General features: G+C 39.7%; 1 protein-coding gene across 1 annotated transcript in view; it reads left to right on the plus strand.

The window, feature by feature from the left end:
• Positions 1-23,816, plus strand: part of GRIA4 (glutamate ionotropic receptor AMPA type subunit 4) — a 241,782-nt gene that overhangs the window by 171,323 nt on the left and 46,643 nt on the right. Inside the window, exons 6-10 of the mRNA XM_032838408.1 lie at positions 1,545-1,712; positions 2,893-2,997; positions 8,285-8,395; positions 15,956-16,162; positions 21,747-22,117. Coding sequence (XP_032694299.1) covers positions 1,545-1,712; positions 2,893-2,997; positions 8,285-8,395; positions 15,956-16,162; positions 21,747-22,117 — 962 coding nt within the window. The remainder of the gene's footprint in view (positions 1-1,544; positions 1,713-2,892; positions 2,998-8,284; positions 8,396-15,955; positions 16,163-21,746; positions 22,118-23,816) is intronic.

A 23,816-nucleotide genomic window follows, 5' to 3' on the forward strand; every position in this document is an offset into this window, starting at 1 on the left:
GGGGGATTAAATAAATTAATAAATTAAAATTAAAATTAAATAAAATTTTTAAAAAACAAAGAGGCAACCCACAGAATGGGAGAAGATATCCCTTAATGACAATACAATGGGCTGATATCCAGAATTTATAAAGAGCTCCTGAAAATCAACACAAACAAAACAGATAATCACGTCAAAAAATGGGCAGAAGACTTGAACAGACACTTCTCCAATGAAGACATACAAATGGCTAACAGACACATGAAAAAATGTTCATCACTAGCCATCGGGGAGATTCAAATCAAAACCACATTGAGATACCACCTTATACCACTTCAAATGGCCAAAATTAACAAGACAGTAAACAACGTGTTTTGGAGAGGGTGTGTAGAAAGGGGAACCCTCTTACACTGTTGGTGGGAGTGCAAGTTGGTGCAGCCACTTTGGAAAAGAGTGTGGAGATTCCTTAAGAAATTAAAAATGGAGCTTCCCTATGACCCTGCAATTGCACTACTGGGTATTTACCACAAAGATACATATGTAGTGAGAAGAAGGGCCATCTGTACCCCAATGTTCATAGCAGCAATTGCCACAATCACTAAACTGTGGAAAGAACCAAGATGCCCTTCAACGTACAAATGGATAAGGAAGATGTGGTCCATACACACTATGGAGTATTTTGCCTCCATCAGAAAGGATGAATCTCCCACTTTTGTATCAACATGGACGGGACTGGAGGAGATTATGCTGAGTGAGATAAGACAGGCAGAGAGAGTCAATTATCATATGATTTCACTTACTTGTGGAGCATAAGGAATAACATGGAGGACATGGGAAGCTGGAGAGGAGAAGGGAGTTGGGGGAAATCAGACGAACCATGAGAGACTGTGGAATCTGAGAAACAAACTGAGGGTTTTGGAGGGGTAGGAGTGGGGGGTTGGGTGAGCCTGGTGGTGGGTATTATAGAGGGCACATATTGCATGGAGCACTTGGTGTGGTACATAAACAATGAATTCTGGAATTAAAAAAAAAGAATTTCTGAAGAGTGTGTTTTCTCCTTTTTAAATCTCCGTCTTGATCTCAGCTCACATCTCAATCAGGGTCTCAGGGTCCTGACTTTAAGCCCCATATTGGGCTCCACTCTGCACATGGTGCCTACTTTAAAAAAAAAAAAAAATCAGAGGGGTACGATTTGGTATACATTATGTGTAATAAAATGATAATAGAAATTTATGAAGCTAGGGGCACCTGGGTGGCTCAGTGGGTTAAGCCGCTGCCTTTGGCTCAGGTCATGATCTCAGGGTCCTGGGATCAAGTCCTGCATCAGGCTCTCTGCTCGGCGGGGAGCCTGCTTCCACCTCTCTCTCTCTGCTTGCCTCTCTGCCTACTTGTGATCCCTGTCTGTCAAAGAAAAAATTATGAAGCTAGGGTCAATTAATTATCAGTAATTTGACTATCCTTCAGGCAGGAGGGTGCTTAATGTCGTAAGCACAAGCTCCCTCTGCCCCATTTCTGGATTGATAAGACTTTATCATTCACCAATATAACTACTTTCATTTTGTTAGTACACATCTGCTCTGACTTATGATGGAGTCCTTGTGATGGCCGAAACGTTCCGCAATCTTAGAAGACAGAAAATTGATATTTCAAGGAGAGGAAATGCTGGGGATTGTCTGGCAAATCCCGCTGCTCCCTGGGGCCAGGGGATTGACATGGAGAGGACGCTCAAACAGGTAACTCACAATTTTGGTTAAGTGCCGTTTATCGTAGTCCTGTTTAAATGGCATATTCAAGAAAATGGAATAATTTATTGGAGAATAAATATATACTACAGTTGCCATTTCAATAGGTTAAGCCATTAGCATTTTTGAGACATTTCTAAATACAATACTGAGTAGAATAGTGTTTATATATGTTAAATATATATATAATATATATATGTGATGAGCTAGGTTACGCGCCAGTATAGACAACCCCAAGTCCCAAAGGCTTTGAACAAGAGTGTTTCTCACTCAAACACACATTAGATTTGGAGGGGGTATTCAGGGACCAAGGCTGACAGCAGCTACCATCCACAGTGCCACAAAGGGAAATCAGGTTATGGAAGGTTTCAAATTGGCAATTAAACACTGTGGCCCAGTGGTGGCACTCATCACAGCTGTTTACAACTCACTTATTTTAGTCACATAGGCCTATATAACTAAAAGGGCTGTGGGAATTACAGCTTATCTTGGGGCCAGAAAGTATAAGATGCAGAAATATTTTTTAAACATTGCTAATGACTACCTCAGTAGATCTCTATAAATTGCCTTGTAACCCTGGATTAAGTAATTTGTTTATTTTGCTTTGTTTGGGTTACATTAACACTGGTTTTCAAATGATTAATGGAATATATGAGTATTTTTAATATTAATATTTTAAACATTCTGAATGTTCAGATTCTAAGTAAAAATGAATTAAAAGGAAATTTGGAATAAAGTAAACTCGAATTTTTTAATATGTTTATATTTTGAACTTCTTAATTTTAATATTAGCAAAGAGAAATATGATCTAGTGTGATTAGCAGGACTATTTAATGTATTATGTGGACACATGAATAGAACCAAAAAGTAACTACGAATGAACCGTATTTCCTTTCCTATAGGCAACACTTCAGTATTAAGAAAGTATTCTTTATCACATAACAAAACATATTCCTTTTTCAAGTATAGAGCAGAATTGCTTGTATCACTTTGATTTACATCTTTAAGCTTATATCCCAGCAGTTCAAATACCCTTTGGTTTTTTAGTGAGTTATTTATAGTTTATAGTTCCGTACTCAATGTGTTGTTATAAGCCTGGCAGATGAAGTTAAAATTTCTGAAAGCAAAATGGCCCATGAGTATGTGTATGGGTTTTATTTTTCATTTATAGGTTCGCATTCAAGGACTGACAGGGAATGTTCAATTTGACCACTACGGACGTAGGGTCAATTACACAATGGATGTGTTTGAGCTGAAGAGCACAGGGCCCAGGAAGGTGAGATACACTCAACCCATTTTCCTAGTTTGCATTTGACATACTTAAAGGCTTACAGGTAAAAAGTAGCTGGATATTCTGCATTTGTTTTTTAAATGTGAGTACTTACAAATCGTAATTTTTTATAATCTATGCTGAAATAAGTTCTTGTGTCATATAATTGGTATATAATAATGTGCCAAAGCTGAAACAAAACTAATTTATATACTGTTTGCATCCTTTATCCAAAGTGGAAGCAATACTTTAAAAAAAATTTTTTAAAAAGCCTTAGCAAAAAGAATCCCAGAAAACAAAATTTATTGTGCAAGAAAGCACACCTTGCAGGTAAGAGACCTACTCACCTCCACGCAGTTATTTATAAAATCATCAGAGAGAACAAAGGAAGCTACTTCTAAGGAGTGAGCATACCGAGAATTGACCAAATGTTCTTGAAATAAGCAAGTAAACACATGCCAATGAGCAAAAGAAAGAGCAGGTAGAAGATGAGATGATTCTCACTTGCCTAGTTGGGGGACAGAAACACCTGGGAAACTCTCCTTGGGGGATTGGGGAGGTTGGATGGGGCAGCCGCCGGATTCCTGGATTTCAGAGGTTCGCTCTGCTGGTGATAGGACATGACCAGGCAGGTCCATGGTCTTCTGGACATCTAACTTGATGTAATGGAACCATACAATCCACCCCATAACTGGCATCAACAATTTATACCCAGCATATGAAATATTTAACATTCTTTTTCTGTAGGATTAGATAGGATGCTCAAGGAAAAACATGGTAAGTTACCTTTTCTAAGAATTCTGTCCAAAATTTTTAAAAAACTTTCTCGTATGTGATTTTCTGCTATAATGTAATAATGATAGCTGTGACATTTGTGAATTGTCTGCTGTGTCCCAAACACCAGACTTGGTATAATTTAATCCTCACAACAAACCTGTAATGTGAGTAGCATTTTTCCAATGAGAAAATTACAGTCCAACAGGTTATAGTTACTTGTCTAAGGCTTGTAAATGAGAAAACAAGGATTTTAATTCAGGTGTGTCTGTCCCCGGAACGATTCTGTATCATCATCCAACCCGAGCAGAACCTGCTGTAAAGGAGTCTACTTACCAGTGGGGTAGAATCTAAGTTCCATGACAGTTAAAAGAGAAGGCATATGGAAACTCTAAAGAGGAAGAGATTACTTGTAGCTGGAGGAAAACAAAGAAGGCTGCATGGAAGAGGTAGGCTTTAACATTGGCCAGCACATTTGTGTTTGGGCAGGTAGACATGGAAGCTAGAAGGCGCAAGAACTTAAAGGGAGTCAGGGAGGCAGGACAGTTGAAGTCACAGATGGGAAAGGTCAGAGGCTCTCCTAGTTATGTTTTGCTCCAGTGTGTCATGGGACATGCTTTTGGGTGTGTGAGGAGAGATTTGGAGCTGCCATGAAAACCATCCCTGGCTTTCCAGCCTCTCAGTGACATCTCCTTGAGCTTAGTCTGCCAGTTAATACAGGGACGCAGCTCAGGTTGCTCTGGAGACAGATGACTGTCTCCCCCAAAGGCCCTGCCCGCAGCAAGGCAATGAGATGTGCTCCCAGAAGAAATGTAGTGAGTTCCACATCTATACCGACTTTACCCACTCTGTCCGCTCACGGCCAGTAACAGGACAGAAGGAGGCCCATTTGGGGCAAAATCCTTCTGGCCGCTCTGGAGCAGACAGAATACTCCCCAGGCCCCTAAAAACACGAGCTCACTGGCAGGCGGAGCCAGGACCATCCTGCCACACACTGGACTTCGCAAAATTGGCCAGTGAAACAGAAGCTTCCTGAAATGCAAAAAAAGTTCCATAATTCATAAAACTGTAAGTCCCAAAAGCAAAATGACCTCTATGTAAAAGAAAGAATAATGTAAAAAGGAGAATGGTGGTAAAAAACGGTCATATCAAGGGAGTTGTTTATGGCACTGATCCTTCTGTGGCCTGATGGTCAGGACAATTAAGGGGTTTTGAGGGGAAGTTAAAGAGTGTGAGTGAGGAGAGTGAGGAAGGTCTTTGCACTCAGCTGACACCCATCTAAGACTCTTACAAGAAATAAGAAGTGTAAAACCGTGTAGACTCATCTGTCTTTGTTTTTCTGTGGCAGCGATCAACTTGGGCATTCTGTCAGGAATATTAAGTTTAAAAATGAGCTACCACGAGAAATGTGCTGCTGGTGAAGCTCGGCAATATGTCTGAAAAGTGAGCAATCGTTCTTGTAAATTGAACACTTGCCAGCAAGAGAACCGTCTCTGAAAATAGATCAGAGAGTCTGCCCATCAGATTGTCTGACTTCTGTAACAGGAGCACTGACTGAGGGACTCATCCCAGCTCTTTCTCAGGTCCTGGCTCCCGAGTGGGATAGAGTCTAACCCGCCCAGTGGCCCCATGGGATGCCCTAAAACCCAGTGTGCATGCTTGCAGGCGCTCCTCACTGTAAACATTTTCGTGTTGAAAGCAGGTGATATGCCATGCACAGAAATGGAAAATCGATGTGCATTTTTATATTAAATCTTCACAACAACGTGAAAGTGAGATATATCTTTTCTCATTTTAAAGAAGAGGAAAAAGTAAGGCTCTGAGAAACCAAGGAACCTGTCCAGGGATGTTCAGCTCAAAGGACATAGGAGAGGGAGGTAGAAACCAGGGCTCACCTAGCTCCAGAGCTCACTGTCTTGATGGCTGTGAAATACTGTCAGACCCAGAGCCCCTGAGAGTTCTCTTTAGGGTGGAGATGAGAATTCAGCCGTGTTGCAGGGGGCAGGTCTGGTCCTGTCAGCCCTCCAGGGAACAAGCTCTGAGTAGAACAGGGGCTCCTCGTGAGCGCAGTCCGTCCATTGCAGGCAAGGGCCACTGTAAATACAGAGACGGCTACGCCTTGTGTGCTGGCATTTATGCACAGTTTACCTTGAGGAGTCCCAAGAAGACAAATATGTTTCTGACTAAACCTCCAGTTTAGTGATTTGAACACGAACATTTTTGCTCTAGCGTTCAGAAGTGTTCTTCACCCAGTTTCTATCTCTAGGAAAAATGCCCACTTCCCTGTCTGATTAAATGAGACCAGGCATGGGGAAAGTTCTTAGTACATTGTAAAATGTTGTGAAGAACTAGAGAGAAACCCCATCTCATGTGAGGTTCCAGGTCCAGACTTTAGGATTCCTTTCTTCAGGAAGTGCCCCTCTGATTGACTCACCTCCCAGTGCATCTCTGGCCCAGTGGGATCTAGCGTGAATGGTCCCATACCCCAAACCACGGCCTCCTTTTTCCACAGAATTGCAAGTAGATACAAGGGAAACACATACAGTTGGGTAGAATTTTGCTCTTTAGTTCAGCTTGTCATCACTTCTAAATACTTTATGTGTAAGAGTAGACAGTTGTGAAGCTGTTTTAAATGCAGAATGTCAAGGCCTTGCCAATATCTGAAGACTCTTCAGAACATCCCAAATCTGTGGATTTTCCGTTGTGGGAATTCATTAATAAAGAGAAATACTTTTCCCAGAGAATGGGCTGCTGAGATCTGGAGGTCGGCTGCCTTGGAACCAAGTGCTAAGTTATTTTCATGTCCTGTAAATCATCATGAGGAAAGGAGAGTTACCAGGAGGCAACTGACATGTTGCTGCTGTTTGATTTTGTAAGTACCTATAGGAAGTGAAGCTGTATGAGGATGTAGGTACATCTCAAAGGCATACTTGTTTTTGAATTAACTTTTCCACTGAGTTACTAAATAAATATTAGCTACCAGTAGATTCATATAGACACTTGAAAACTGTTGCTGAATTGATTGATAGATGTTCATAATTGCATATCAAACTAAGAGCTACGGAAAACCATACTAATGAAAAGTTCACTTCCTCCAACTCTTCTGTGGTTATGTCTGTGACATTTGTGACGGACAGTGCCTCTCCTGACACGTTACTGCTTACTTTCTTTCAATACATTCACAAATACTGACACGACAGTCAAGAAACCTGAAGGAAGCCAGGAGAGATTCCCAAAACCTATTAGAACAAACAGCAAATACAGACCAGTAAACAATTACATACATTGTATTGGAGACAGGAGTTTGATCAGGTGTATTCAGAAATTCGAGAAAGAAGTTTGGCGCACATTCATTGGACACACATCGGGGGAGCTTGTGGAGTCTCACAGCCAAGTGTGTGGACTTAGTGTCTTAGAGAACTCAGTTGGGAACTCCGCCCCCTCTGGAGCGTGATCACCTCATGCAATGTATGTAAGCTGCTGTTATTTAGGTCCTCATCTCCAACGTGTGGGTCACAGTTGCACCTACTTCTACATTTGCTGTGTGTATAAACTCTTTTTAAATTTTTTAAGATCTTATTTCTTTATTTGTCAGAGAGACAGAACAAGCAGGAGGGGAGCAGCAGGCAGAAGGAGAAGCAGGGAGCCTAAAGCGGGACTCGATCCCAGGACCCTGGGATCATGACCCGAACTGAAGACAGACGCTTCAGCAACTGAGCCACCCAGGCTCTGTAAACTTTTAGATGCATATTTAGACTCTGTCCCAGAGCAAGCAGTTAAGTGGTAGCCGTTCCTAGTACTTAGTAGTCGGCACGATACAAAGAACCCTCAGTTTCCTTTAGGACCCCATTAGAGTTTACTACTTTGTAAAGTACCTAACTAAGTGCTAAGTATATTTTACAGAAAGGACTTTGTTTCTCCTCTAAGTGAGAAAGTAATATAAGGATTTAAAAATTTTTTAAATACAAATTTAAGTGTCATCTTTACAAGTGAAAATATTATTCATTAATATTAACCTCTGATGTAGTTAGCATTTTAGAAATGGTTAGATTTTTACCCAGTGGCTAGGTTTTGTAAAACCCCAAATTCTTTCTATATTCTTTCTATATTGCCTTATAAGTGCAAGTCTTTTTTGCTTAAAAATATCCTGTACATATTCCCTTTATGGTAAAACCTGTAACATCATTGATAAAATCATGTAACTTAATTTTAGAGGGTGCCAGTCAATCCCACTAGAAGAGAGGATCGACATAAAATGGGATTCTATCTGTATCCATATTCTTTTCGGAAACGTCTCCTTCCCCAATGTTTTGGCTGCTCCAAGACTGTAAATTGTAAAGTTGCCAAATGTACAACCAGGCAGTATTTGGCTCATCATCAATTAAGAAGGCTTCCAAAGCTTCCTTTTTGTCTCTTTTTTAAGTTTGTTTGTTTACTTATTAATACTCCTCATGGTTCTGGAAAGAACTAGAAAAAACTGTTCTAAAATGTGTTTTCAAGAATTTTCTCTGTTTGGCAGGTCGGTTACTGGAATGACATGGATAAATTGGTCTTGATTCAAGATGTGCCCACTCTTGGCAATGACACAGCAGCTATTGAGAACAGAACGGTGGTTGTAACCACAATTATGGTAAGTTTTGGTCTATGCTTTATGCTGTTCCGTCTTGTCCACAAGCAGTTTTAAGTCCCCAGCTTTGGTGAATGGCGTGAGAGCTGCATCATAGCTGGGACGACATGGGTGTTCTGATCCGCAAAAGTCTGTTGAGGTTCTGAATAGGTTTGCCCTTACCTTTGAATACATTCAGTACCTTCATTTGTATTATCTTTTGTTGCAATGTTGTTCTTGGAAAGACACTCAGGTGTTAAAGATGGAAACTGTCACACCCTAGTTAGAAATGGATGAAATGCTAACATTCCAAAGGACAAAAGAATGAACATGAAGACTCAGCAACCAGTCACATAAAAACATGTGGTAATAAACACCACATTATTGTTGTTACGCTGTTTTTTATGACATCAGTGTAATAATAGTTGATAGTGTTAAAACTGATCACTTTCAAGGAGTTTAATCATTGAATAATGATATGCATTGTCTTTATAATAGTGGGGCTATGAATGTAAAGATTTAAATGAGCATGTTTTATACAACTAAATGCTTTAGAAATAAATTTTGTTCTCTATTTTTAATGTGAAAATGGTGTTCTGCACCGATTATTTTTCTCATTGACCAATGACAAATACACAATAAACTTATCGGACTTCTAAGACTTAAGGAAAGTATGATTGCTCCATTCTGTCACGTCATAAAGTGAAAACAGCTCTAAATTTTAAGGAAGTGTTTTCAAAGAGATCGTAAAGACATTACCTTCCCAGTCATAGAAAACTGCTGAAGTCAAGCACACCCTTTTGAGGGCACGCTGGTCAAAGGAGATCAACAATCGGTGACCTATAGCCTCAGTTCCGTCTCGTTAGGCAGAACACGTTTTTAATTATTTACAAAGGCCTTACTCTAAATAAAGTGGAAATACTTCATGTTATTTAGCTTTTAGCTTATGTAATTTTGGTTTTTAGTAACGTCAAGTTATTTCCAAAACTTTGGGCACCGAGGTCAATGCATGAAAATGCCAGAGAGAAGCATTCATACGTTGCAGTGAGCAGCCTCTGTGCCATGTTACTCCTCTGAGACTTGCTGGGAACTTGATTTTAGAATTCAAGCCGACCGACAGCGGTTTTTGTGTAAGAGTGCAAAATACACTACTTCTAGCTTAATTGTGTAATGGTTGCATGGGACTTGAAAAGCAGTATATATATATACATATATATTTCTTTTCCTAAAAAGACACAATAATGGAAAGTCATACTTCAGTACAGTCCTCCTCTTTTCAGCCTCTGATGAAGAATCCTATTTTAAGAGATTGATCAAGAAAGAAATGAGTTCCACGCTGTTCGACCATTCCTAACTAAGGCTCAAGTCTTGTTCTCCTGTAGTAAATTTAAGCTAATTTTTCATGTGGGATTCTTCTTGGATGACCAGCTCTGGACTACCAGAAAAAAAATTTTTTTTTTTAAGTTCTGTGACTTTTCTGAGATACTAGAACAAAAGAAGAATTAATCCTCATGTTTCTCAAGAAAATACATAGATGTTGAAAGAGAATCACTTAGCAATTCTGACAAAGCGATTCCCCTATCCTGAAATAAGGTCATTGTACATAAAGCTGGAATTACATCACTCCTAATTCCAAGCGAAGGTTTTCTAAAAGTAAATATCTATGAATTTATGTGCTTGTTTTCAGAATGTGCCCAGTTTGTTTTCTTTAAAGGTTTTTTGCAATTTTGCCTGTTCTGTGTGAAATAAAGTGTCTGAATGTGCATTATAGGTATAATGTAGAGAATCTTCTTTCCATCCCTGTTATTAAGGGGGCTGGAGATAGAATTCTTAAAACCAAAATATTAATCAGTTTGCAAGCATGGCTGGTTTTCAGAAAGCATGCTACCAAAACAGTTAAAATGATTGAGAAATTAGTTGTTTCCTTTATATATAAAGAATATTCTGTAAAGCTGTTGTTTGACAATGATATCATCAATATTTTTGCTATCAAAAGAGTGCAATACTAGTATTTGTCTTTTGTATAAAAATGTAATCTTCATATAATAATACCTCGTTGGGCTTTGCAATTGCATAATCATTCGGTAATTAAAAAAAGAATACCAGAATCCTTTCCCTAAACGTGTTCCTTGTATTTGCTGTGTTGAAAATGGTTGTCTGGGACCTATGAAGCTCCACATCTCATTCATGTTGAAAGAAATAATGATTCCTTGTAGACAAATGAGGTATTGGCACCTGCATGTAATAATCTCCCAAATTCAGCTGAAAACTCCCAACACAGACGGAGCTGGGTAGACATCGTTCGTATGTGCAAGACAGCTCTCTAGACACACAAGGTTGAGAGAGTTGCCACCCTGGAAATCACGCACTTTGATCAAAATTGATATGGCATTGCTGTTCCTCCCATTTGTCTTTCCTTGGTGTATATTGTTATTTATATGTTGATACATTGTAACGATATATGCTGTTGTTAAATAAAATTGATTGAGAAATTCATTTATTCATCCATAAATATTTATTAAGCGTCTGCTGTGTGCTGGGCACCACTGTAAGCCCAGGGACATGCTAGAGAATGAGACCGACAACAGTCCTGCACTCAAATGAGTTTCTATTCCAGTGAAAGAAAGCAGACAACAAACAGTAGATATGTACACTAGGTATCATTCTGAAATAAAATGGGGCTCCAGCTTCCTGTACTGTTGAAATTTATTTTTTTCTATCAATAACGTGGTCTTCATTTTAGTGTCTCATTTATTCTACCTGAATACGGCCATGCTGACTGTTCACTTGGCTCAATCCAAATGAAAGTACCACTGGCAGCGCCTCCCGTGACATCGTGACTACAAGAGTGAAAGGTCTAAAGTTTTGAATTCAGATGTCGTGTTCGGTCTTTAAGACGTAGTGACTAAAAATTTGATAAAGCTATAATTGTACATGAGACTGTGAGTCCTGCTAACTTCCTCCGTCCTCAGTAATAGCTTCTGTCAGCCGCTGAAGGAAGCCCGATCCGAGTCGTGCAGTGTGCATTGGCTCAGCGGTGGAGGGGAAGGCAGCGTGCAGGAGGGAGATGTGTAATGTCAGTCCTCTGGCTGCTGAACTCCGGGAAAGGAGAGATAAAGCAGTATTTCAGCTGAGCCCATTTCCCCCCAGATGTTCATGACTGAAGCTAAACGATGCTTATGATGCCTTACTCAGCTAAGACGCTATTTCTTACCATCTTGTGAATGTTAACAATCCTCTAGGAAGATTTTCCATAAATCCACTGTATTCCCTGCAGTATTAGAATTATGTTAAAAACCTGAAAGCAGTTTTACTTACCACAGTCGATCTTTCCAGAGGTTACTTTCTTACACCTTTTCATGAGATGTTTGATATTGTATCTTCTCTATGTAGAATTTTATAGCTGCCCTCCACGTGTATACATGTGCATATACAATACACACATTTTTATATCATATGTACATATGTATACAAAAATGGATATACTTGTTTTCCTCCTTGCACTAAACATTAATTTTCCCCATGCATACACCTGCCTCCAAAGGGCTAAGTACTCAACTTGTTTTGAATTACCTTCTTTTGAATAAATTTAAAGCTGTATAGCCATCCAATTTCCTTTTTTTCTCTGAATTGAATAATAACCTGTTAATTCTCCTTTTACGAATTTTTATCCATGGGATAAATTATCTAAATCCAGTAAGAGTCTTTGGAGAAAGGCAGATAAACACACAGCAAATAACTTTGGTTAATATTACTGATTTTATTACTTTAGCTGCTTTCTATAGTATTTGAAATCATTATATTTTTTGTTTAGAAAATCTTAAAGCCTTTCTAATAAGTATCTGTTTCAACAAGTTTTGCTAAATACAAATAATCTGAAAAAATCCTCAGTAGGAAAATACTTTGTTGATTGAAAATCATCTTAATTCATTTACACAAACATTTCCTTAAGCAAGCCCTAATGTAGCAGGTTTAGACAGAGATTGATGTCTTTCCTGAAATAGCAGAGCAGATGTGGAACACTACCCATTATGGAAACGTTAGTAATAAACTCATAATCACTAAGAAGTAATGCATTTAAAATAACTTCTGAGGAATTACCATTCCGCAGAGCACAGAGTTGATATTAAGGATGGTAGGTTAGACTTTTAGGGCAGAAGTAAGAGGTTATTTTCCACATCTCTGATCATTCCATTTTTATTCACAGTTATTTACCTGAACTCCATAAGGGCTCCTTATCGAAGATGCCCCACAGATCCTCCTTAGCAATTGGCTAGGACTCATTTTCTATCATATTGAAAAGATTTGGCATTTTCTTCACCTGTAGTAGCGCCAAACATTTGTATTAAATCCTTTCCAAATATGCAGGTCAGAAGGGCTACCTGTGGGCAAAATTATCAGGCTGGGTTGGTGCAAAGGAGGAGGTTGGGAGAACATTTAGGATCTGCCACTTGTATTAAAATATGAAAGAAAAGCAAAATGAGACACACTTGAAGAAAGTGAGGAAAGCCGAGCAACCAGGAGAGCTTTTGTTCAAGAAAAGCCTGGTCTTTCTCTCGGCCTGTTCTCCCACGTCCCCAAGTATGACCGTCTTATTTCTCTCTCGGACTCGCTCATCTGAGTCTCGGTAATTGCACATGCCACTGGTTATGCAAACAGTCTGGCTCAGTTTCTAGTCAACGTCTTCAGTAAGCTGAAGGTTTTCTAATACTTCCAGATACTTCCAGATACTTTGTTGGTCTCTTTGGCAGGAAAGCAAAGACCCTGATGGGCCCATGCTGCCCAAAAAGGGAATTGAAAAAAAAAAAGAAAACACCAGATACATTTTTTTATTCAGATTTACAGATGTCTATTTCAGAAGAGATGGCCTTGCACTTAATAATTACTTCCCTTTCGAAGACCTGAATCAGAAGTTCTAACGTAATTACTTCACCATGGTATTCCCATTTAGGGAGCAATGATGTGCCAGGAAATCTTTTTATTCATGGAGTGCCTTATAGGTACCAGACGATATGAGGAGATAGGGAAAGGTTTTATCTACACTGTGTACCCACAGTTTCATAGAACATATATCATTTACACTTAATACAGACATTCATGTCCTTAAACTTGTCCCCTCCGTGGTTAAATCATATGAAATCTCGAAAAGTTGTATGCATTTTGACAAATGCGTTGATAGCTTCAACAGTTTCCAGATACTTCAAACTACAGATTTAGTTCCCACATTGGCTACTTATGTGAACTTGAACAATTTACTTGCCCTCTCTGAGACTTGAATGTTCCCCCTGCAAAAGGAAGTGCCTACCTCAAAATATCAGTGTGAAAAGTAAGTGAAGGGCACAATTAAAGAACTTAGCATGATTTCTGATCCAGAGCGTGCCCTAAGTAAGTAGAGCTGTTCTTGTTTTTCACTCCTGTATTTCATGATTGTCCCCCTCACTCTTACTCCTTTGTCCTTATTACAAAGAATTATAATCTTAATCACAAGAGGACAAGAGGCACATTTTACTTATTTTTGTACCCCTTAGTTTCCAGCCAACTGCCTGGCACACAGTGGGTGCTTAGTAAATGTTTGAGTACATAATATAAGTGCAGCTTTTAATAAAGCAAATTGTTCACTGTATAATGTAGAGGGAATTTAGCGAATGAGGTGGGATTTCCAGCTAAAGAAACATGCACACAAGCTAATACTGTCCTACATTTATTTGAGGGCTGAAATTCTTAAGTGTTCAAGTATTCCAGACACTTTAGAATTGACCTTCAATCTTAGTACTGCATGTGAGCCATAGTTGTACAACTTTGCAAAACTCTAAAGTTTCTTATAGTGAAAGTTATAAGTGATAACTATACAGCCATTTCAGTTACAGTTTTAAGCATTTTACAAATGTGTGGATCTTGCTTTTCTCTACATATACTTCCACATTTTAATTAGCTGTCACAAGAAAAAGAGAACGAAAGGATTAGCTCATTTTAACTACTAATATTTTATATCTTAGGCATTAACACTGCTTTGCAACAACTCAACACATTTATAATTTTCAAAACCCTTTATATTTGGAGGATGTTTTCCATAAGCTACTAAATAATTGTCATCTATCTGAAGAAGAGGCAATTAGTTATCTTAACTTTATAGGTGGAAAAACTTTCTTTACCCAAGTCCGGTGTTAATACATGCATCAATTTCAAAGATAGGAGAGATTTCCGGGTTTTTTAACTATGTTAGCCTAAGGCAGAATTATTCGAGGACCAACCCTAGACAATGGCTCATGGTAGAGTTATTTAGGGCATCTCAATGAGAAAGCTATGGATCATGCAATTTACATTTTTATTAAGTTCTTAAAGTAGTTTCTATATTTACAAAGTACTTAAAATCAGAACTTGTATATACTGCTATGTTATGCAAAGTAAAATACTGTCTAATCTAGAGTTTTAGGAGCAAGTTCAACTTCCCCAAATCCACATGTGCTGGGAGAGAAGAATTTTGTGTGAAAATTACTCAGTGGATGTTATGTTACAATGTTATAAAATATAAATCCATGATCTCAGTGACATTGTGGCTAAAGGTGGCCGCTCCTTGTCTGCGAATCTGAGGTGTGACCAGCAGGTCTACCTTGCATGTTCACCAGGCCTATCTTTTGGTGGCTTTAGACTCCATTTATAAAATCAGGTGCTTGCTTGCTAATATGTCTCTTAGTTCATGGCCTTTAAATGGTTTGGTTTAGGGGTGCTGCGTGTGTGCATGTATGTGTGTACGTGTGTGCTTTAACTAAAAACTGTCTAGTTATTGTTAGCCACAAGTAAGTCTTTAAATTTTATAAGGATTTTCACAGTAATTCTTCATCCTATTTTCTATCTTACTTCAAAAACTAAACAGGAATATCACTTGAAGTGTGTGACTGTCACAATTGGGGGGATTATTAGCTTGCTTTGAAGACATATTTTATAATAGAATAAAACTTCACGGACCACAACCCTCATTAAAGCCAAAAATACTGGACAGTTTTAGGAAAGCCACTTTAAGGCAAATAAGTATATAAAATGTTTTAAATTATGAGTTCATTTCTTCATTGAACCTTGCTACTGCCTGCTCTGAGAAGGGCATCCAGCGAAATGCTAGCGAGCAGAGCAAAATCATTGAGCTCCTTTGCTAAAGGAGATTGTAGTTCAACATGGCTTAAAAAGATGCAAAATATAGAGACCCGTGACCTTGAATAACTACTAGATGGTCTCTAATTTCATTAGCTATTTTAGAAATAACTAATTTCATTGCCAAAGATGATAGACTTATCCTTCCCTTGATAGTTACTAATACCTACTTTTCATGTCGCGGTCACTGTGCTCGGTATGTAACAGTCACTGGGTAGAAAACTGTTTTAAAGGTTTCCCTTTTAGTACCCAATATAAAGCAACTGAATATATCCTTAGTGTATTTATAAATTCATCTGTTTTATTATTGATTTCTAGTCACACAAATCAGTGTGTATATTAAATATAATCTTGTCAAATTCTGCAGCTGAAAAGTTACATAAAGACTTTCGAATGTTTTGTAATTTCTCCTTTACAGTTCTACTTCTCTCATTATAGGAATCCCCATATGTTATGTACAAGAAAAATCACGAAATGTTTGAAGGAAATGACAAGTATGAAGGATACTGTGTAGATTTGGCATCTGAAATTGCAAAACATATTGGTATCAAGTATAAAATTGCCATTGTCCCTGATGGAAAGTACGGAGCAAGGGATGCAGACACAAAAATCTGGAATGGGATGGTAGGCGAACTTGTTTACGGGGTAAGCAAATCAATTTATTGAAGGATTTACTTACATAAACCTGAAAGTTTTTATCACCTGGGCATATATCCATTTCTTAAGACCTGTTACTTTTTTTTTTTTTTTTTTAGCAAATTTGCAGTTACATTCAAAGAGGCATATATGATGTTCAGATGTTTCTCTAATTCATTATGGTGCAATTCCCAAATAATGAGAGAGGCTAATACCTCATAATTTCAAAATCAGGAAAGATAAAAATTTGGGATATAATCTATTTTTTAGAAAAATTGACTTCAGTGTCTGTGATGATAATTCTCGAAAGCCTAATGCTGCTATACCATAGCCATGTTGTTTTTAAGAACTGCAAAACAATTCTATTATGAGTGTTACTTGATAATGGAAGGAGCATATTTTCCCCAACATCATAAAGGTGGACCTTATTGTAACTAGTTACTTATGTCCCTGTTGCTTGTGGTTACTGGTAGATATCATTTACATAATTGATAAAGCAATCATTAAGCTACTTTAGCATCTATAAAATATTCAGCAATAATACGAGATTCTTAGAGTTCTGCTGAACACAGTAAGTTTAAACTTTATGCAATGCCATCATTTTCTGAGATGTAGCCAAATGCAAAAACCAGAACATATTCTGTAGCAGGCCTCACATGCATACACGTCAAGCCCTTCCCTTTACCGGATGCTGAGTATACACATTTATAGCCAAGAGCAAATTCAATGTAGACATTCCTGCCTGAATGAGAGCAAGATCGTTTTCATCAGCAATCCCTGCAAAGTATCAAAATGAAACCAGCAGTTACCAAATGCTGGTAATGCATGGTAGTTCCAGAATCCAGACACCAAACCTAGAGCTTACAGTAAGCTATATTCATCAAATAATCGATAAGTCACACACACCTGAAATGTATTTGGAGGTGTCCTGTAAGCCAATCCGTAGTTCACAGATTCCACCTTCAAAGCACACTCTCTGAGTCATCCTCCTTACAAGACCCCTTTGAAATCATTACATGAGAGTCCTCCTTCCCTAGAAGAGAATAAGGATGGAATGATGGAGAGCATAACTGAAGTCTGGAGAGAGGCTCCCTTTCCAAGCCTGAACTACAAGTGGATAGTTTCCTGATTCTGTATCCTGCATTTCAGACCCCAAAGCCACATACTTTCTCCAGCCAGTCTGATACAGTAGCTATAACCTCAGCAGAAGAGGAAGTTGTTTGGCATTAAAGAGCAATCATTTGGTTTTATATCCATTTAAAAAGAACTGACTAGTTCGTTGTCCTAAGTGAAGAAAAATTTTGCAGTTTTAAAAAAATCAAGAAGTGTTTTATCACAGTGCTCATGAACGGTTTGATAGTGAGACTTCTGTTCCAAAGAAAAAGGATTCCTAAACCATGTGTCCCTTGGTAATATTTTAAACTTTTGATAATACTTTTAGTTTTTGAGACAGTAAGTAGATTTTTTTTTTTTTTAGATTTTATTTATTTATGTATTTGACACACAGAATGAGCACAAGGGAGGGTGGGGGAGCAGCAGGCAGACAGGTTGAAGCAAGGTCCCAGCTGAGCAGGGAGCTTAATGCGGAACTCGATCCCAGGACCCTGGGATCATGACCTGAGCTGAAGGCAGCCACTTAACTGACTGAGCCACCTAGGCGCCCCGACTATATATAGATTATAAATGTAAACATTATTCGACTTGTTAGAACTACAGTAATTTATTTCCTTCAGAAAACACTATTGGGTATTTCATCTCCAAAAATCCTACTTGAATTACCAGTTAGTCATGGATGGTGTAACTAACCTGAGTAACTTCCTACACTATAACTTCCTACAGTGAGTAACTTCCTACAGTGGTTATTACATATCTCTCCTCCGGAGTCCATGCCCATTGGGCAGCCCAGCCTCACCCCTTTGCAAGGGCTCTGACCACATTGTTCAAGTAACAGAAACAAGTGATATTCGGAGATTGGCATCATCAACAGAGTTACAGCCATAGCACATGTCCCAGTAACACACAGTCCCAAGGTCAAGCAGTTCTCAGAGAAGATAGCAGAGTGCTTATTAATACGCAGTGTCTTCAGTCCTCGGTTCATTTGAGAGGGGTCAGATTCTCTCATCTCTGTCACTTGACGTTTTCCCAAAAGGAACCTTTCATGTCTCGTACCACTTTCTGCAGATTTGGTGCTTTTCATCCTGGTGTCCGCCAAGTCTGCACTTCTTAATGTTTGTACTTTCTTACTGCTAATCCGTAGAACAAATGCCCGGTGTCCAGGGCCCAAGGGGAAGCTCCATCCATTCTCTCCTATCCAACAAAGCCCATTAGACAGTAAAATTATTCACTTTGAACCTGTTATTATTACTGCTTCTTTATTCTTCACACTCTTTGTTACTGGCGTTGTTAGGAGTAAGTGTTCTGGGGCACACGCATGGCCTCAGCACGCCAGCTGGTGGTGGCCCCAGAGCACAGGACCACGCTCCTCCCCACCCCCCAGCTGCTCAGGTCCCTCCCGCCTGTGGCCCCCGTGCGCCAAGTCCAAGTCCTGTTCGCCATGTTCTGTGCTCATTCTGCTGGGCCCTACCGTACTCGTGTGCATGGATTTTAATCCGGGGAAGTATTTCCCCAAGCACCTTCCGGGTCCTGCCAGCACCAGCGTTCCCTGTGGTCGGGGTCACAGCGCAGGCTCATGAGCCTCACTCTGGCCCTCGAGAACCCAAATGTTAGCCAGCTCTTGTGGGAGATACTCGACCCCCGGGACTCGCTGAGAGGTTGTGGAACCAGACCCACGATGTAACATCTCCAGTCTGAGCAGAGAAAGCCCAGGTGTATCTTCTCTGTTTCACTGGCCTCTTTCAAAACACGACTTTCAGACTTCAAAAGTGTCCCCATCGACCTTCGTGTCACCACCCTGATCCAGCATTCGCCTTCCCTCGCCCCTTGTTCCCCAGGCGGGAGGCACCTCGGTTTCTCTCCATGTTGCTTTCGTTTATCATTGGTAACCCGTGTCAATACAACTTTGCCTAAGAATACAACACCAAACAGCTTAGTTCACAAAAGGTGGCATTTCCCATCAGTGACAGTTTGCGTTACTCATTTGTGCTGCCACAGTGGACCAACATCGCGTACGATACCAACTAAAGCTGAAAGGAGTTCTAAGTACAAGAATAAAATTTGTTTGATTGAGACTCATCATATGATATGAGAAGAATTTTTCTGAGCATGAAACCAAAGGCTGAAAACAGAAAAAAAGATAGTCCCATATAGCTACAACAAAATTAAATACTCCTATATTGCAGTGGAGTACCGTGAACTGAGTTATGTAAACAAAACCATTACTGAATAGGGAGAATATTTGCAATGTGTACGGAAAATAAAAATTAATTTCTGGAATATATTTTAAAGCACTTAGAAATTAGTAAGTAAAAAGTGGATACACCATATGGAAAATAGGGGCAGAGTATGACAAGCTGTGGCATAGGGAAAATGGCTATTTGTTTTATAAAATAAATGTTTTATAAAAATAAATTCAGATTACTGCAAAGAGATCTAGCTTGCCGTGGAGCAATTGGCAAAGATAGATGGGAATAAAGATACACATGGCTGGCCAGCATTCCTAGTGGCGAGTGCTTTCCACACAGTGTGATGATGGTAGAAATTTGCATGATCTTCCCGGAGAAAAGTTGCACAAAACATATCGTGGCCATTGCAAGGATTGTTCCCATTTAGACCAGCGATCCCATTTCTAGAAATTCATCTTAAATGGTTACGGAATATACCGGGGCTTGTCTTCAAAGATGTTCACATCATCGAAGTTGGACATTGTGTAAACCTGGAAACAGCATAAGTTTCTCCTAAAATAATAAGTAGGTTGAGCAAACTGTGATATTTTCCCATGATAAAATACTTGCAATCTTTGATTCTTAATATGTATGATAAGATGAAAAGGAGTTCATCATAACCTTCTGAGTAGAGAAATTACAAACAGTAGTGTTTCATATTACCCCACTTCAGAATAGAGAAATATGATTGCTCAAACCACGTCTAGCAGGGCGTATCTGAAGAACGAGCAAGAGCAGGTGAAGGGAATGGAGGTAATTCTGTTTTTACATCTCATTTTTCTATAGCTAGTTCATAGATCACTTGTGTAATGAAAATTATACAAATAATAAAATGGCAAAAATGATAACCTCCCAGCAGTGAATCTGACTTTCATAAATGTGGGCGTTTATGAGGTAAGCTAAGTTCATTCCCTCACAGGGCTCTTAGAGTTAGCGCTCAGCCCCACAGTGGGCAGCCTCGTGGCTATTGTACCCTCCCCGCACCAGCCCACCGCAGCACCCTGGGCTGGAACTGCCAGCTGGCCTGTGAGCCTGAGGGTCTATAGGACTCCCTGGGAGATGTCAGCCTCTCCAGGAGCATGCCTGGCCATGTTTCAGATTCCACTTTAATGCCAGATATGTTCTTTTCAAAATGAACAATCAAATAACCTTTTTGTACCTGCAGATCACTTAACAGTTTACAGTGTTTTCACGACCCTTTATTCCATTCACTTTTTGAGATGGCGTGATTGATGGAAGACACGTGAGCCCCGATCAAGATGGGCCGTGATGTGTACACCTGAGTCTCAGCTCCATCATCTAGAAAACAATGATAAACGGGATTAGTGTAGTGTTAAGTGAGAGGCCGTTTAAAATACTTAGTTCAGAGCCAGATATATAGTCCCTCAGTAAATGCTCACTAGGATTTTATTTAATTTTCCAAGAGAGAGAATCACAGTGATACAATGAGGCAAACAGGAAAGTGTCCTCACTGGGGAGACATGGAAAATAGGCTTGGAAAAATGGCTGAGTCACAGAACAAAAACAGAAACTGGTTTCTTACAGATCATAAGAGCTGAGAATTGAATCCACTGTTTTCCGAACGCTGTGTTAGAAATTCAGAGTATAAAATCAAAGTATGTGGCTAGGGAGAAATAAATGCCAATTTTCAGATTTTTGTGTGTGCGCTAGATTGGAAAATGTCCTCAAACAGCGGGTGTCTTCCATCCTACAAACACAGACTGTAGGGTAGGTTTTCCTACAACTGGAAAGGAATAAAAAAGGACTGTTTGAAATTTGCATTCATATTATTAAGGACGGCCGAGTAATGAGTCAGTGGCACCGTTCCAAATGAAGCAGAAAATGCTGCAACATAATGGCAGTTCTGGCCAAGAAATTCAGAAATCCAGCCATATGGGAAGTCCGTTGAGGCTCATCCTCCGGCCCGGCCCATGTCCTTAAAGACAAAGACAGTTATCTGAGTTCAAGTACATTTTTGCTTCTATCCACTCTTTCCCTGTGTCTCTTCCTCTCATCTAATCGCCAGCACCAATAAAAATATTTCATGCACTTGCCCGGGGTCTATTCTCTTGGGAAAACAATCTACTGTTCACCTTCTGTTTATCACTGTTCACACTCAGCTAGCTGTTGGGCTTCCCCTTCAAGATGTAGAGTGAATGCATAACTCTCTAGTTTTGAGTGGATCGACCCCGCGCCGGCCGCTTCATGAAGTGCGCTAACCTGTGTGTTTTCATGTGTCTCTTCTCTTCTAGAAAGCAGAGATTGCTATCGCCCCTCTGACAATCACTTTGGTCCGAGAGGAGGTCATTGACTTCTCTAAGCCCTTCATGAGTTTGGGCATATCTATCATGATCAAAAAGCCTCAGAAATCTAAACCGGGAGTGTTTTCCTTCTTGGATCCTCTGGCCTATGAGATCTGGATGTGTATAGTGTTTGCCTACATTGGTGTCAGCGTGGTCTTATTCCTAGTTAGCAGGTTTAGTCCGTATGAGTGGCACACAGAAGAGCCAGAGGATGGAAAGGAAGGACCCAGCGACCAGCCTCCCAATGAGTTCGGCATCTTTAACAGCCTCTGGTTTTCCCTGGGTGCCTTCATGCAGCAAGGATGTGACATTTCACCCAGGTTAGTTTGAAAACTCTTTGCTTCCTCACTGCCCCTCATTCTCCGTGTTGTGCAGGCTGTCTCCACACATTCTGCTCCCGGGGGAGGGGGAGAAAGGTGCAATTCCCAAATTAATCTGAGTACCACCATGGCCAGTTTTTCCAAGTTAGCACCAGATGTGGACACATCACAAAGATGAACTTTCCCAGCGGAGAAGTAACATATGCAGCCACTCCGCAGTCTCCAGAATGACGTAGTGTTAGTATTGCCTTCAGTGGTCTGACAGGTGGAAACGAAAATCTAAATTGTCAGGCTAAGATTTCATTTTCATTTTGTCTCCTTTTCAAAATCAGAATTTTTTGTTACTGGTGCTGTTGTTCCTTTTTTATAAAAATTAATTTTGACCTCAGTTTATACCCCACATACCTTATGGGGGATTTCTGCTGTAGACTTTACCTGATGCCTGAGTCAGTATATTAGGTACCAGATATCCGTTGTTCTGTGTAACAGAACATGAACTAAGTAAGCTTAGTTAGTGGGCAAACTCAGCAATGTCAATACAGTGTGGTTAAATACAGTGTTGGTTTAATAGACATGTTTTTCAATATCTGTGGAGTCATGGCTCACTTCCTTTGGATGCCACTAAGACATTTTTCAGTTATGCCAGAAATGCAGCCAGTCTCCTATTGCAAGAAAAATACCAACCTTCTCCCACAGAAAAAATAACTGCAAGTAGGAGAAGGCTATGAACTGAACTTAAATATGTGACTTAGTTTAGCATCGCAAATACACAGGTTTTTTTAAAGAAATGTATGCTTTCTCAAAAAGAGACATTTTAGGCACAATGCAGTCTGTGTTCCTTAAGACCCCGGAAAACTCTAAATGTGTTTAAATTACAATAACGTAGAAAACTGAGTCAGTAACTCTGAATTAATCAAATGAAAAGAAAGCAAAAGCAAGTCATGGGATGGTTTTGAAAACCGCAATGAAGCAGGTGCTAAGTTAAAACTGACAGGTGCTACTTAGTAATAATGGTTAAGAAGGGAGAATTTGAAAGTTAAAAATGTCATGGAAAATAGGAAATTTTTTTCTTACAGTTAAAAAAAAAAAAAAAGTTTAAAAACAATTTGTCCCAGGAATTTTGAAGTCTGATGGTCCCAGGGAGTGAAATCAATGATAAAATTACCTGGATTTTTTATTCATTCCATCCTCACTGTTCCTCTGCACCCACCTTACCCACACATCCCTGATACCAGGGAAAGGATGTGGAGAGAACTTTTTTCTTTTGAGGTTTAGTGTCTGTTTTTTAATGGCATCCCCCAGTGCACTGAGAAGTCACACGCTGTGCTCTCGTGTTGGCAATGGCAGAGAGAACCTGTTTAGGGCAGAAAGTAAAAATGTGTTTGCAGATAGCCCATCCTCAGCTCAGATCAGAAATGAAATATCAAACAGAAGAAATGATCCCCAGCGGTGGTCACTCTGAGACCAGTCTGAGTCCTCATCTGGTCCAACCCCAGTCGGGGTGTCCCACCCACCCAGGCAGGGCTCCATCTGAAGGCCGTTGCAAGTCCTTTCGGAAGGGCATCTGTATGAAATCTGAGACCTCACCCGCTGTTAGCGCGCGCTGCTGTTTCACGTACCACAAAGAGATCAGTGGTGCCACCGAGGAGGCCACCCGAGTGTGTTCATCACCTGTAGGTGACACCCCAATTCCAGAGAT

This window comes from Lontra canadensis, unplaced genomic scaffold (assembly GCF_010015895.1).
Source record: "Lontra canadensis isolate GAN:19392208 unplaced genomic scaffold, GSC_riverotter_1.0 scaffold104, whole genome shotgun sequence".
NCBI lineage: Eukaryota > Metazoa > Chordata > Mammalia > Carnivora > Mustelidae > Lontra > Lontra canadensis.